Source organism: Hirundo rustica, chromosome 3 (assembly GCF_015227805.2).
Source record: "Hirundo rustica isolate bHirRus1 chromosome 3, bHirRus1.pri.v3, whole genome shotgun sequence".
NCBI lineage: Eukaryota > Metazoa > Chordata > Aves > Passeriformes > Hirundinidae > Hirundo > Hirundo rustica.
The window spans coordinates 777048-792061 of record NC_053452.1 but is presented as its reverse complement, the minus strand read 5'-3'; the positions used below and the strand labels follow the sequence as shown (position 1 = coordinate 792061).

Genomic DNA, 15014 nt, shown 5'->3' with positions numbered 1-15014 from the left:
GTACCTGAGCCAAGTTTAAACCAGGTAACTTGAGCACCAGTACGATTATGGGTTACATTAAGCTCAGTTCAAGCCAGCTAGGTGTCCCTCTCAACAAAACAGACATCTCTACAACATCTGGACCCTGGAGGATGAACAACCACCAGTGCCCTCCAACTTGCACTTTGAAGGCTGCCCTTGCAAATTCCTCCACCTCGGTGGCAGGTGCACAGCTCCCTACGGTAGGGAGAAGGCAGGAAAGGAAACAAGTCTCTTAGAGGGTAACAGAAGAGCTGGAGAATACACAAAGGCCAGCAGCTTGCATTTTCCCCCTCCCCAGCAACCCTTTAGGAAGTTACTTTTTGCAAGACTTTGCAAAGACAGAGCTTTAGGTGGAATTCACTAAGCTGAGTCTCATCAGCAAAGCTGCTTTCAAGATCACAAGAGCAGAGTCCTGTGAATAAAGGATCTCCTTGCATCCCCGGAGCTGAAATACGTTTGTTGCAAAGATTCTGTATTGTAATCAAGTTTCAGGGAAAACAGAAGCCTTCACCCAAAATGCATTGGGGAAATTCCATACTATTATTTTTTATTTAATCATTTAACTGCCGAGCAATGCACTACAAAGTTCAAGACACAGAGAGATGAACATCTCCTATGTAAACATGGTTCAGCCTACAAACACAAACGTGACTGAAAAGGATCCTCAATAGCAAATATTTAAGTGTAGCCAATGCCAATGTAAATATATAGCAAAAACCATTTTTACAAGGATTATACAACATTAATCTGAGTGGTTAAAAAAAGTGGTGTATTTTTTAAAATCAGAAATATACCTGCTCCATTGATGTTTCATGAAGTTCATTGAGGTTCAGTGTGTAAATACCTTCTTCTGCTCCAAATATCAAGTATTGATCTGCAAACAAACAAAAAGAGGTAGAAATCTTGATTTCAGGAAGGCTATGGACACCTTTACCAAAAAAATACACACATGAAAACAAATCGAACTGTAACAGTTACAGTGTTTGAAAGTACAGAAAATTAATCCTGGTAAGGAAGCTTGAATTTAAGAATTGGGGCTGTTCTAAGTCATTAGGAAAGCTCAGGGGGTTGAGTAATAACTGAAATTTTAAAACAGCAATTCCACCACAAGCAGGAAATCATGTAAATAATTTCAGCATATCCTACTTAGACATTTCCATGTATTCTGGAAATGTCCACTGCCTTCTTTGAGAGTCCTTCCACAGCAGTATTGACCGGAACGTTTTCTCAGCAGTCTGTGGGTGCCTCACCTCTTGAAAATCATTAAACAATGCCTTGCAAACAAGGCAGACATCTCCTGTGAGATGATGTCAGCTGCTAAGCATTTACCCTTCCCTAATTCCAGTTTCTAAAAAAATCCAAATATCTTCTTGCCAACCAGCTCAGTAGTATGTCTATATAGCTTATAATGTAATGGGAGGCAAAGTGAGTACAATATTAACAACTATCCCTTTTATCAGGCCAGATATCGAAGCACTAAAATCTATGCAAAAATAAACAGCCGCAGAATCCTGTAGGCCCAGAAAGATCTCAAGGGAAAAAATAAATATCAAGTGTATGATAAAGAAATCAATCTCAGCTAAGACCTCCAAAAGTCACATTTATGACAAATAAATTAGGATTGTCTTCTTTTGGACTAAAATATTGAGAAGAGCCTTTAACTTCAATACGTAATTTATTCTTTTTAATCAAAGCAAAAAAATCCATCCAATGTATCTTAAAACCAGCACAACTTCAGACAGCAGTGGCATAATTAAAGAGTGACTCCTGCTTACATGAATATGTGTCTGCTTTAAAAGGAATAGTCCTGCTCATCTAAGCACTCCTGAAATTCAAGGAGAGGACAAAATGGGTAAAATACTCATCATATCGTACCTCTTGTATCTGGATTTATCCAAGATGTTGCACAATGTATTTTTAATGGACAGCCATTGAAAACCTTTGAAAAGCAAGCACCCATCTGTAGAAGTAAAAATATTAAACATATACATTTGAAAAATTAAGATCTGACCTTCCCAAAAGGATTATTTTTACTCCAAGCAGTAACAAAAGGTTAAGAGTCATACCACTGGCTTAGCATTGCTAAGTCTTATTAGATTTTTTATATAAAAAACCAAATACTACAGACATTCAAAAAATGTGTTCTTCCACCCTGCTCCCAACATGCATCTGTGTGACTCAGCAATACTCACATGTACTTTAGGTGTGGGAGGGAGGCCGTTACTAATTGGTTTCTAGAAAATAAAATTAACAAGTATGTTTACACTCACACGCACACCAGAACATGTGTATTCCCTCCCCACACACAGCATAACCACAAACACTCGGCGTGATTTTCTTCCATTAAAATCTCTGCTATGAGGCCCTAATTCCTCCTCCTTGAATGCTTGCACAGTCTTGTGCAATATTTTCACACTACAATGGTGCCTGTAAGAATGTAATTTCCAGTACTAGAGACTTTAAGCAATATGTAACAATTGCTCCACCCTTCAGTATTACAGCATTAAATGTCACCACTCAGTGCTGTATGCATTTTCCTGTGTCAGTAGCAATTTCTCCTACCACAAATAAGCTTCTGAACAAATGTATTTTACAGGTAAATTAACATTTCAAATAACAAATTCAAAGCTGTCCAGGTAATCCTACTTTCTGAAGCACTGCCAGTATTACTGGCACTTCCTTAAAACAAAACACTCATCACCACGTTTCTAGTTTATTTCCTCTTCGCTTCTCACAAAAACATTACATTTCTAGCCCCACACTTGGAAGGAGCCCTCAAAGAGGCAGTCTCATGTTATATTTCATCTACCCCAACCACAGCATTTTCCATTCCCACATTTCCCAGTTTAATTCAACAGTCACTGCTCAGTACAGCACATCCCATGGCTCTCACGATGTCCCTTAGGTGTGGGAAGGAGCAAGTAAATTGTATGTATTTGTGACTGTGTTTGTTTCTGAGGAAAATGAAACACTGCCAACCTCCAGCCTTCAGTCTGTATCACAACTGGGCAATCGAGGACAGCTGTGCTTTGGTTCCAGCTAAACATGGTGCTATCCAGCGTAACTTCCATACTCAAGAGCATGCCTGCTCCTTTTCCATGCACATTCAGAACAGGCAAGACAAGTCTAAAAGGACACCCTTAAATACCTACCAGTATTTCCTTCTTCTCTTTCCTTGAAAAGCTTGTGTCTCTACCTTCATTCTGTTGATTTGGCAGTTCCTCTCTTTCGCCATTTAATTGGAGAGAAGTGACTCCATTACCTAGAAAGATTTGCATTTAAAAATGTCTTCCCCTACCCTCACCTCAAAGAGTAATCTAGCCTAAAAACTCTTCTAAGAGGGCCAGAATTTCCAACTAAGTCAGATGATATAGTATCAAATACCCTCATTTATTTCTGAAGCATGCATGTTCCCACATGTGCACATATCCATCAAGCCACATCCAATCTCAGTCCATGACTTCTGGTAATTAATGTAACTACTCTGATATAATCACTCTAATCCAACAACTCTAACAGAAAGGGATGCAGTCACAGTTAGGAGGGAAAATGTGCTGAGCATACCTAAAGAAATACTTGCCAATGGCTAACACTTCAGTTCTTGATTCCTTACAAACACTGCCTCGTTAAAGAGTCAAATCTTTAACGAGTCAACTGCAGCACTAAGTATGAGGCAGGGAAAAGCTACCGGAGTAACAATTCAGAGGCAGACACTGAGCTTGCTTAAGAGAAGCCAGTGCAAGACAACTCTCAAGGCATCAGCCTGACCAAGGCAGAAAATGAACAGCCTGAGCAGTCAGTGAACACATTAAACACAATTATTACCTCTGTACTCCCCAGCCCAGCTCATTACGTACAAAAACAAACTTTGAAAGCAGAACTCTGTTCTTGACATGACAAATGACAACAAGGGCTGACACACTGCACCTGACACGTACACACACTTTGTTACCAATCCGGCACTCTACACTATAAGCCTGCTGCTTAGGAAAGCAGTTGTGTCACCAATGGCACAGCAGCAATTGTGTCAGGGACTCTGACGGAAGGTACATTTGACTCTTAAGAGTTAAGGCATGCTTTCTTCATGAATTTGGTTTCCATGTACTTTTTTACTTGCCCACCATAGAAAAATTACCTCAATACCTTTCAATGTGTGCACAGCTAAGAATATAGAAATAAAATCCCATTAGATTATTTAAGAGATACATGTATGCTCCTTGGGGTCACTTTTATTACCTAAAGGATTCGATTTCTGGGGAGGTAACCGAGGAGGTGGTGGCCTGGGTGGAACGTGAGATGTAGATTTTGCTGGACTCTCTGATGTTGGGCATCTCTTGATTGTCCCTTGATTTTCATTTTCAGAGGAGTAACTTTCTTGGGGGATAAATATGGATTTAGGCTGAAAGAGACATAGTAATAATCAAAACATAATGAAAAAATATCCAAAGCATCCATGCCGCTTATCAATGCGGATAAAACCCCACATGCAGCATTTAGATCCTGAAATTTTCACAAGTAAAGAGCCACCAATGCAGTAATTTAAATATGCTCCATTTATTTGTTTATTTAAAGTGCCTTTTTCTTCCGAGCAACCAAATCCCCCTCACTTACCTTTGGTGGTAAGGGAGGTGGCACTTTCGGTTTCATAGTAGCACTATAAAGAGAAAAAACAAAACAGAGAGAGAACTCAAATTGCAGAGAAGATACAGGGTTTTATAAACACCATACAAATAAATACCATTAACCTGTCAAGAGCAATATTACAACCAAGTAACTGCATCACAAATACTTCCAAACATTTTGTTATACCTCAGATACTACATGGAAATAAGGATCACAGGTTCCTCCCCAGAGAGCGTCACAAACTGATTTGCTGAAGATGCACACACTTGTGCAGAACAAAGCAGGGAGAAACAGAAAAGGGCTGACATTTGCTGCATTTGCTGCCTGGAGAGGAGAAACTTCAGGATATCAGTGAGCTGAAGGTGCGTTACAAGAAAGACCATTCCTTGGAAAAATCTGCACTACTGATGGCTTAGAACAGCCTTACACATAAGAGTGAAATCCGTCTGCAGTGGACAGCTACCCTCGTGTTTAGGTTGGTTGGTGGATTTTGGGTCGATGAGTCTCTTTTTTCATGGAAATCTTGGGAAAGACAATTTTTTCATGCTAGAACAGCTTGGTCCAACAGCACAAGATATTACCAGAAAACAACATAACTGAAGCATCAGCAGCATTCTTCTTCTCCTCATTCTGTGGTTTAAAAATATGCTGCATTTAAAAAGAAAACATTAAACTCTGAAATTTTGCATGTTTTGAAAATCTCTTCCACTGTCCTATTTCCTAATCTTTTACGAACAGAAAAATATTTCCACTAAATAAACTAGGAATACAGCTGTGAAAACTTGACATTCTTCCACAATATTTTCCTTATTTTTAAATTATGTCCAAAGGACTAAGATATCTGCCTGTTTGTTTACAGGCCAACAACTTCTCTGCTTGGCTTCGTTCTTTTCAGGAGTTTCTGTCCTGGCATCTTATCTGTTGTTTGTATTTCAGAGAAGCTGGAAGGGGATTCTGAGAACAAGTTCCCCTGGGTCGCGTCCTTCAGCTCTTCGGTGGCAGAAATTATCTTCTCTTAGTAATATGGGGCCAAGCTTAAGCCCTCGGTCCTGAGGCTTCAAGCTGCATTTCTATTTTCTTTTGTATCCTTCCTGCATTTCAGACAAGCGATGTGACTGCGCAGCCGAAGAAAACAAGAAGGCACCAATGTGGCACACATGCGACAGGCGTGTGTACAAAGCGTGTGCCCTTGTTCCAACACGAGGGCTGAGGTGCAGTTTGTCACTGCTATTCCTGCAGGGCAGTGCCCCAGTCATTTCTGCTTCCCCAGTTGCCTCAACCAGGAAATTCAAGCATGCCTTGTTGCACACGAGAGAAAAAGAAATAGCAAAACAATCAAAATTATTAAATTGAGAGTGATAACTTTATACTGTTCTCTGAAACGTGGATTCTCTGCTGCTACAATCACCTGGTTTCATGCACTGGCAGCAGTTTGGGCTGGGATGGCTACACTGGATTCATTGGTTTTATTCTGGATCTGAAGGGAGAAGTGACTGATGCACATGTGCTACACCACACAGAAGATAGAACAACCCAAAGCCTTGTATCTTCAGTGGGCTCCACAGAAAGATATTCAAGGCCAGGCAGATGAACCAAAAATTGCAGCAGGTCTTTGGGCTCCAGCATACACCAAGAGAAAGGCACAGATGCAGAATCTGTCTGACCCAAGGTTGAGGGATTCAAGCTTTTACACATTGTCAGGCCCCCTCTGGAGGGCAAAAGTACTCAGGATGAAATATCAGAAGAAACAAAAAATACCAAGACAGTTCTGGAAAACAATCACTGACTAATGGTCCCCAGGGCCAGATGAATTAGAACCTCTTCAGAAGCTATTTTCAGGTTCTTTCTTGCCTAACCTAAAACCCAAATCTACAGAAACACAACTGTGACATAAGCAGCTGGAGTCAACGGCGTTTGGAAATTCTGATGGAGCTCGTGCAAGGAACAAGGATCTCAAAGCACTGGATCAAGAAATCCCTGCCAGCACTTCAAGACAGCAGGGATCAAGAGCTTCCAAGCCCTGGAACATTATTGAAATTGATGATACTGGCTACAAACAGAGCCAGAAGTGTGTGGGGGGAAAGAAACAAAAAGGTTTGAACAGACACAGAGCTGTACACAAAAAACCATCCAGAGCTTTGTATGGATGGAGGAACCAAGCTGAGGTGGCTCACAAAAGCAGTAAAATGACTCAAAAAAGAAGAGAGGTTATAACTTGGTTCTCTGCAAGAGAGAGATGCCAGCAGTAGATAAGACATGTTTGAAAGGCTTCTTGTATGAAGCAACAGCTTTCCAAATGATCCATTAACAGAAAGCAAACAAAAACTATGTCCCAATGGGATCGCTCTTTTTGGTCTTTACACCAGATTTCTTTAGGAATGTAAACCTACACGTACTGGTTTTGCTTTTTCAATTGTTTCAGCTCTCATCTCTCAATCAAACAGAGCCCAAGAACACTTATACCAGTGGGATTTAGCATGATCATTAATGTGACACGTGCCTCTGCAGTCACATAGCCTTGCTCTCTCTGAGTAAAGGAAGTCAGCTCTGTTCCAAAAACCAAGCACCCTCCTAGCTGAGAACACAGCAGAACAAACTCAAACATCTCGAGAAAACTCTAATATATATATTTTATCTACTTTTCATGAGCTTTGTTTTAATATACAGTTATCAGTTCTAAAGAAGGCACTCGGACTGTAGTCAGACAAATAATGATGCCAAGATTTTGTTCCATAATAGAAACTAAAAAGAAAACTATCAATCAAGGAACAAGATTTCCCCCTCCCCCCAATTTATAACGATCAGCAGAATAAGATGACTTCTGGTGATGTAATCTAGCAACAACATTAGAATACCTATCTTTAAAAATGCTATAGCAAAAAGAATCCCCAGTTGTTATAGAATGTGATTCAACCTTTTTTTTAATACTCATCTATTCAAGAATCTGATTTTATTTATTTTTACAAGGACTTACTGTTTTGAATCATCATCTGCATCATCATCATCTTCTAAATGTGCCACATGTCCCCTAGGAAAATGAACAAATGAACAAGGTACTGTGGTTGAGTGAGTTACATTAAAATTACCTTGACTGAAAGAGTCTGAGCTCAAAATCTACCTCTTCTAGAGAATTTTACTGTTTTTTAAACCATTATTGTTCTTTAAAGTACAGCTGCAATCTAGACAACTGTGCCTCTCTCACAGGCTCTCAAGCAAGCACAGGGACAAACAAGAATCAGCTGTGACAGACAAAAATCAATGCACAAATCACTTTTGAAACACGCACAAGAGGAAAAAAGAAATAGAATTACCGCTGATGTAGTTCTTCTTCAACTGATTTTAAGAGACTCCTTCAGCATTAAATAAGAACAAGAACATAATTTAATTGTGGTACACAAGCACAATTATCCAAAGCCAGAACAAAAGCACCTATGATTCTATCAGTAAATAATCCAAAGCATGTAATTTCAGCTGGTTTTCTGAATATTCATCCAGCATCCAATAAAAACAAACATAGCTGCGATTTTTTTACATTTATTGTTCACACAACACCCTTTCATGTGTGTTTATTAATTAATGTATTGCTATTAAGTGCAATGGTCCTTTCTCCTCTTACTGTAAGACAAGGGCTGTGTTGCTTTAACCCAATTTAAAAGAAATCCATAAGAAATTCTTAATGCTAAACAAACAGACAAGTATGAAACAACTGTTGGGCTAAATTTTTGTAATATTCTGAATTTCATATTCATGTTTTTGTCTGAAAACACAGAAGAATCACAGGACTAAGGCAAAAAGAGGCTTTCAAAAGATATCAGCACTGATTTTTTTCCCAGTTAAAGACTATGCAAAAATATCATGCTCCATGCTTAGGTTTTCTGCATTTTTAGTATGATTTAATTTAGCAAATCAAAGCTAGGCATCCCAATTCTGGCATGCATAAATGTAATCAAGTAATTGTGTGTAAAGGGAAAATTACATGGAAAATTATTTCATAAGATTAATGTACCATGATTAAAGGTATGAGCATGAAGTTAAAGGGCATGCTAAGAAAGGAAAGTTTTCTTTTTCAAAGCATCTATAACTGCATGTTCTTAGTGCACTACAAGATAAAGAAGGGCATAAAGTGATGTCAAAGAGCAGCACTGGCAGCTCCCAGATGGGGTAAAATTGTGCTCTGTGGGACCTATCATGCAGAATATTTTATAAACAAGTAGACCAAGATAACACCTCTTAAAAGGAGGCTTACACCACCCACAAAGACAAGATGGTCAACAGCCTCAAACACTGAAAAGTGCTGCCATTCTATATCATTAGTTACTATTATTTTAGGAATAAACAAGTGATTTTGGAGTTTTAACCAACAGAAACAAGTCTGACCTATTTCACCACACCCGTTACAGCTAATCTGTCTTTCTATTAAAATATCTTTGAATTAATTGAAGACAGAAAATGCAGTTGCTTACTCACTTATTTGCACCCAAAAAGTAGCCACACTGAGGACCATGACCATATTCCAGCTGGAGATCCTATAACATAAGAGAATGAATCTTTTCAGATGAGCAGGTGAGCAGCAGCACACACGCTGTGCCACGCTGCTGTGACCCCCCTGCAGCACCTGAGATCCCAAACAAGCTCAGTTCTCTGGCCTCGCTGCCCCCAACACCACTCTCAGGCCCACTGCACCCAAAAATCTCCTCTCTGCCAGTTTGCTCCATCTCTAACTCATTTTAACTCTGACCTTAGCTCCTGCCTTGCACACAAGAGATCCTCTGCTCAAATAAAGTCAGCAAACAAAACAGCAACAAAAATACAACAGTAAGAGGAAAAAAATGAAATTCAAGACTTTGCAATCTACAAGATTCCAGAGAGAACCCAGTTCCCCCTCACTGGCACATTTAGTAGTCATTTCAGAAGGGGAGTAGTTCTGGCAGGGAGCCTGACGTCCTTTAGCAGAGGAAAACATTTAAAAAATAAGCAGAGAGGACAGTAAGTATTTTTATCACTCTATACGTTAGGCAGACCTTTTCTTTGGAAAAAAAAACCAAAACAGAACTAACAAAGTCAAACACTCCAGCAATCACGGAGTGCAGGTTACACAGAAAAAGATGTGGCAAGAGGCCTTCCACACTGTTACACCGTAATGGTATATTAAATATTTAATGCATTAATGGAATACAGGGACCTCATTGAAGCACAATCAGCGTCTGCTGAGAGAATACCGCTACAATTCTTTTTTCTTCAGGTGATCACAACAGGAGAAACCTGAGCATAAATTTGCTCCCAAAACAGTGAGTGTATTCACCAGGAGAAGCAAATTATTGATCACCTAAATTAGTGACAAAAGGAGCCACACTCTTCCTTCTCAGGAAACATTTTCAAGGTCTCCCAACACCTTCTGTTGAACAGGCCCCCTTTCAGCTGCAACCCATATCAAAAGGCATGTCCCCCTTCAGCAAGAGGCCCAGATACCTGAGCTTTAAGAGGACTTTAAGAGGAATAAATCTGGATTAAATGGGGCTGATCTTTCAAAAGGGCGTTTTTCAAAATCAGAGGAAGCCTCACAGCAGACTTGCCAGCGTTCCAAGCAGATGAAGTAGAAACCACCACAGCCCTCAGTGCCAGGCTGAAGGGCAATCACGTTAATACAAAGCTGTAAATGTTGTTTTTTGCTTGCCAAGGAGTTTCAGGTTGTTTATTGCACCCTTTAGTCTGCCCTGTAAAGCTAAGTAGTAGTTTGCACATGGGTGTGTCTACCACAGCTGTCAGTAACATTTGGTTGCTTCAGTGACTTTACATATTTTCCCAAAACAAGTGAAATATTGTGGAAAAGCACTATGTAACTGATAATTACTTGACAGAAAAGAATGTATAAATCAGAGGGCGGAATAAAAATTGCAAATGCAATTTCCTGAACCGTGGAGAGACTGACTTTTCAATCTCTGCATCGACTTTATCATACACCTTTATTCTAGAATTCAGTGATCCCCCTCAAAGCACCAAACTCCATCCACTTCTACTGATCTGACTCCTCACCACCAGTGGATGTTCTAAAATCCACCGACAAGAAACAGATCCAACTTTCTTTGCTCCCACTACTTCTATTACTCCTGTGCAATCTCAAACTTCCACCTGCAAGCACAGATATTCGGAGGATTCAGAAGGTTCACAGGGCAGAAAATCACAAGACTGGAAATGTAAGATGGCACCAAACTCACAAGCAAGCAGTTTAAACAGGTTGTGTGAGTCTCTGTAAGCGGGACAGAACAAAGACCGGGAAGCTGTTGAGAAAAGTAACCCCAGAACAGTGTAATAATCTGAGACTTTCACCTTGAAGAGACAAGCCTGCAAATGTCTGTCCATTTGAATTTCCACACTGTGCAATGTATGGCTATAGATACTGCACAGCAATGACAAGGAAATTATTAAGGGAAAATAAATAAACCTGCCCAAAACAAAAGGAGCCCTCCTCTGCCACCAGACCTTTTAGAGTTACTAGAAATTTTCCTTATCAAAGATGACATCAGCCAGAATAACCTATGTTTAAATGTTTAAAGGGCAAAACCTTGATTTTGATTCCATTTACTGCTGTGTAACATATGTTTAACTATGATTTTAACTGGACATGTATACTCTTCCTAACCCCTTTAAATATTGCTGGTTTTACTCCAAACGAAGGGTCAAGTACTCCATTACCAGGGAAATTTCTCCTTTTGACCTCTTGATAAATACTGAGAGCTAGAGAGGTTTATAAGAAGTGAAATACGTTTTTCTTCTACTTTCTATTGCAAATACGCACAGAATTTATAATTTTGTATTAACTAAACCTATTCTAGCTACGTATCTGATACAGAAACATTGGTAAATACTGCATGTATCCAGCAAAGCCTCCAGTGAGCTGTCAAACTGCACCAGAACACCAAACAGAAATAGATTTTTTTTCCAAAGCCACACATAAAGCTATGAAATCTTATGAGTTATGGATTTCTACTGGGAAGAACACGTTAGCATTAATTACTAAATTATGCAAAGTTACCCATCAGCTTTATCGATCCACATTAACATTTTCATTTAACATACGTACATACAATGCTGGTTAGTCAATTCAAATTCTCTTTAGATCTGACAAAACTGACACAGAATGAGTGACTAGACAGATAGACTCCAAGAGAATCCTGACATCTACAGCCAGGAGCAATGAGAAGAGGTCTGTGATCTTGGTATGGAATCAAAGATGCAAACCCAGGTTACCACAGCTCATTCCTGAAATAACCCATCCGTGTACAAGACCAGAGTGCTCTTTGCTGTAGGGTTTGCTTTGGAAAAAAGGGAACACAGGGAATAATTAGCAGCTCTTCTCAACAGCCCAGATAACATTAAAGGAAGCTGCCTTGTAGAAAGCCACATCATACCCTCAGATAAATCACATGTGCAAAGTAATCAATGACTAAAAAGATATTAAAAACAGTACAGAGATGTCCTCAAAACATATGATGCTAAGGCCATGGCATGAAAAAAATTCCCAAGGAAAGATCAGATCTACAATACCTTCTGTGGCCTAAATGTAAAAACCTTGGTGTTTAATTTCTGCAGAATTTCACTGTAAGTGAATTGCTACTGTATCTTTAAAACTCTTACCATCCTAATCCGTTCTGTAGGGCTGGGCTGTCCTGGAAATCTATTTTTTGGTGTTCAAAAACAAAACACTGTATACAGCAAACCAGCAATTCACAGTTACTTCCTACAATTGCTGTTCTCAAAATCTAACAAGACCATTCAAAGTGACAAAATTAAGACTTGAAATGTACAAAATGATAGGGAAGTAACTCAATTTCAAAGAATACAAATCACCTTTGGACTACTAACATATCAAGTAAGAAGGCACGCACACATTTCTTACTCAGTAAAATGACAAAGCAATTCCCATCTCACTGCTTCATCAACGACAAAGTTAATTGCATCCTACAGAAGAATGAACCAACCAGTAATTATCTCCTCCAAGGGTTAGCTCTTACTGAAGAATCCCACAGATAATGTATTATCACCAACTCAGAATTCTCCACTGATGCACAATGGGCACGGGAGCATGTGAAGAAAGCAGTGAAACAAAGTGCTGTTGCGTGACTTTAAGAACACACTTCACAACTGTGACAACAGTACTTGGTAAGTTTTACAACAGTCACAATTTTTGAAGAGTGTATGGAACAGCATGGGGTAGAAGGAGGATGGGAAAGGACAGTCCAGTTATGAGACACATTCTCATTCTGCTCTTAGACCCACAGATACCAGGCTAGCGAGATAGGTGACAACACTGAAAGTAGCCTTAGGAAAAAAAAAATAAATTAAGAGTGTAAAACTGCAAAGAGGAAACCAAGAGCAAACCAAACTGAAAAGCCAAAACCACACTCTCAAAAACCAGAGGAACTGCACAGGACAGGGGTGTTGCCACCAGGTAGGGAAATCTAAGCTACTGACCTCAAAGCAATTTGTGAAACACTCTTATAAGGAAACAATACAGAAATTTCTTTCCAAGAAAGGCAAAGACAGTCTAAGCTTTCACTAATTAAGTTTCTGGCAGATTCAAGTCACACCAGGCCAACAGATGATGTAACAAACAAACAAAAAACATCCCATAAAACCCAAGACATTCTTCAACACCCCAGTTTCCCATCCTCCTCTTTGTGCACTTATATTAAACATCTCAGAAATCCACACGTTAGTAGATTAACGCTCTTCATTTAGTGCAGAATGTTTCTTCCTTTTTTTCAACAGTTTGTCAAGACTTAAATGCATTATTTATCCAACTAAACAAAGAGCAGAGAAATAAGAAAACTCACTTCCTACTGTAATTTCTACACTGTGATGTTAACAAACCAAATTTTTTAGCAGTGCAGCAAAAGAATACTTGGAAAATGCATCAGACTTTAAATTATGCCAAATACCATTGAAAAGAGTTATGAGCCCACTTTCTGTTATTTCTATTAAGTGTATATTCATTCTGTAACACAATTACCATCTGGAGAATTCAGAGACTAACACTTATATAATTTTATAGTCTTGCATGGGATCACTAAAAAAAAAAACCTACCAGACAAAAATACAAAGAAAAAGTTTCTTCTACTTTCAATCACCCTCCAAAAAACGAACAAATTATGCACTGTGTTGGCAGTGAAGAAATTAGAATGAATACAGAACACCGAGCCCCTCTGTAAGAGTGATTCAAGGAAATATGAATACAGGTTAAATACTGTCAATGCTGCACATAAGAATTTCTTTCTACACTACAGAAACACGTATTTAGACTAATAGCTACATCGAATGGTTTTTACACAGATGAAAACACCACTACTACAACAACAGGACCAAACATGAAAAAGGAAAACAAGGACAAAACTAACATTGACAAAGAAAGGCAAAAGACAAAAAATACCAGGTTAGATCTTGCAGTGTAGTATATGTCTTCTGAATTGTCCAAAAAATCGCTACTGTCAGGCTGTTCATTTGATAGAGATCAAGAAAAGCAAATTATTTATATTCTGATTGAAAGCCAGGTGCACATAACAGTAAATTTTCTTGCTAAAAAAGAAAATACTGTTAGCTGAAACTCAAAACCACGTTAAGACAGTTCTGGGGATGGGGGTAAAACACAGCTAAGGGAATGGTCACATTACCAAACACCAAAAGGATGAACTCTCGTTCATCACCGGAGCTGTGGTAATGTGTGACGAAGTGTCCCAGCAAGGGCCCAGCTCAACACCTCGGTGCAGCACTGACAATAACTCCTCCTGCTGCAGGGGCCCAGTGCTTCACGCACTCACACACACAAACCGAGTGTAAGTTTGTGCACGCTCGGTGAGACAGCAGCAAAAGCATCAGAAATGCTTTACTGAAAACATCCACACTGTTACTGCTGGAGGAAGAGATCTCCCACTCCCATTTCAAAGACTTCCTCTGCCAGGGTGGGTGGAGTGTTACAAACTTCTCCCACAGACTGGTTTGTGCTGAGGCTCTTCACAAAAGCATCCATTCTTTGAATAGGTCACTCGTTTGCAATTTGCCATGCCAATTTAAATTGTCCATTGGTTCTTCAGCTAATCTGTAACTACATGCTTTTAATTTGGTCTCTGGACCCAACATTGTTGTTTTCAAAATCACAGATCTGGTTTATCTGGGAAGAACATGTCAGGTCTGCATGCTTCTTTCTGACATAAGGCATGGAGCAGTTATCTTCCTCTTCAGAAAGATCCCCACAGAGGTGCTCCATATGAGGCGAGTTCCTTGGACAGGTTTCACATATGCAACACCTGACTAGAACACACAACACTAAAGTATTTTCTTATCACCAGGATTAGTCTGGATGGTTCAAGTCCCTT

The 15014-nt window shown here is 39.4% G+C and overlaps 1 protein-coding gene across 3 annotated transcripts in view; it reads right to left on the bottom strand.

The window, feature by feature from the left end:
* Positions 1 to 15014, bottom strand: part of MAP4K3 (mitogen-activated protein kinase kinase kinase kinase 3) — a 59764-nt gene that overhangs the window by 15714 nt on the left and 29036 nt on the right. For 2 of the 3 annotated variants that reach the window (XM_040058023.2, XM_040058024.2), the window contains exons 15-24: positions 14072 to 14134; positions 9112 to 9170; positions 7956 to 7994; positions 7619 to 7672; positions 4633 to 4675; positions 4258 to 4420; positions 3174 to 3283; positions 2214 to 2255; positions 1897 to 1981; positions 816 to 895 (exon numbers count right to left, since the gene is read on the bottom strand). In XM_040058023.2, the coding sequence (XP_039913957.1) occupies positions 816 to 895; positions 1897 to 1981; positions 2214 to 2255; positions 3174 to 3283; positions 4258 to 4420; positions 4633 to 4675; positions 7619 to 7672; positions 7956 to 7994; positions 9112 to 9170; positions 14072 to 14134 (738 nt within the window). The remainder of the gene's footprint in view (positions 1 to 815; positions 896 to 1896; positions 1982 to 2213; positions 2256 to 3173; positions 3284 to 4257; positions 4421 to 4632; positions 4676 to 7618; positions 7673 to 7955; positions 7995 to 9111; positions 9171 to 14071; positions 14135 to 15014) is intronic. The other variant, XM_040058025.2, reaches the window with a different exon arrangement.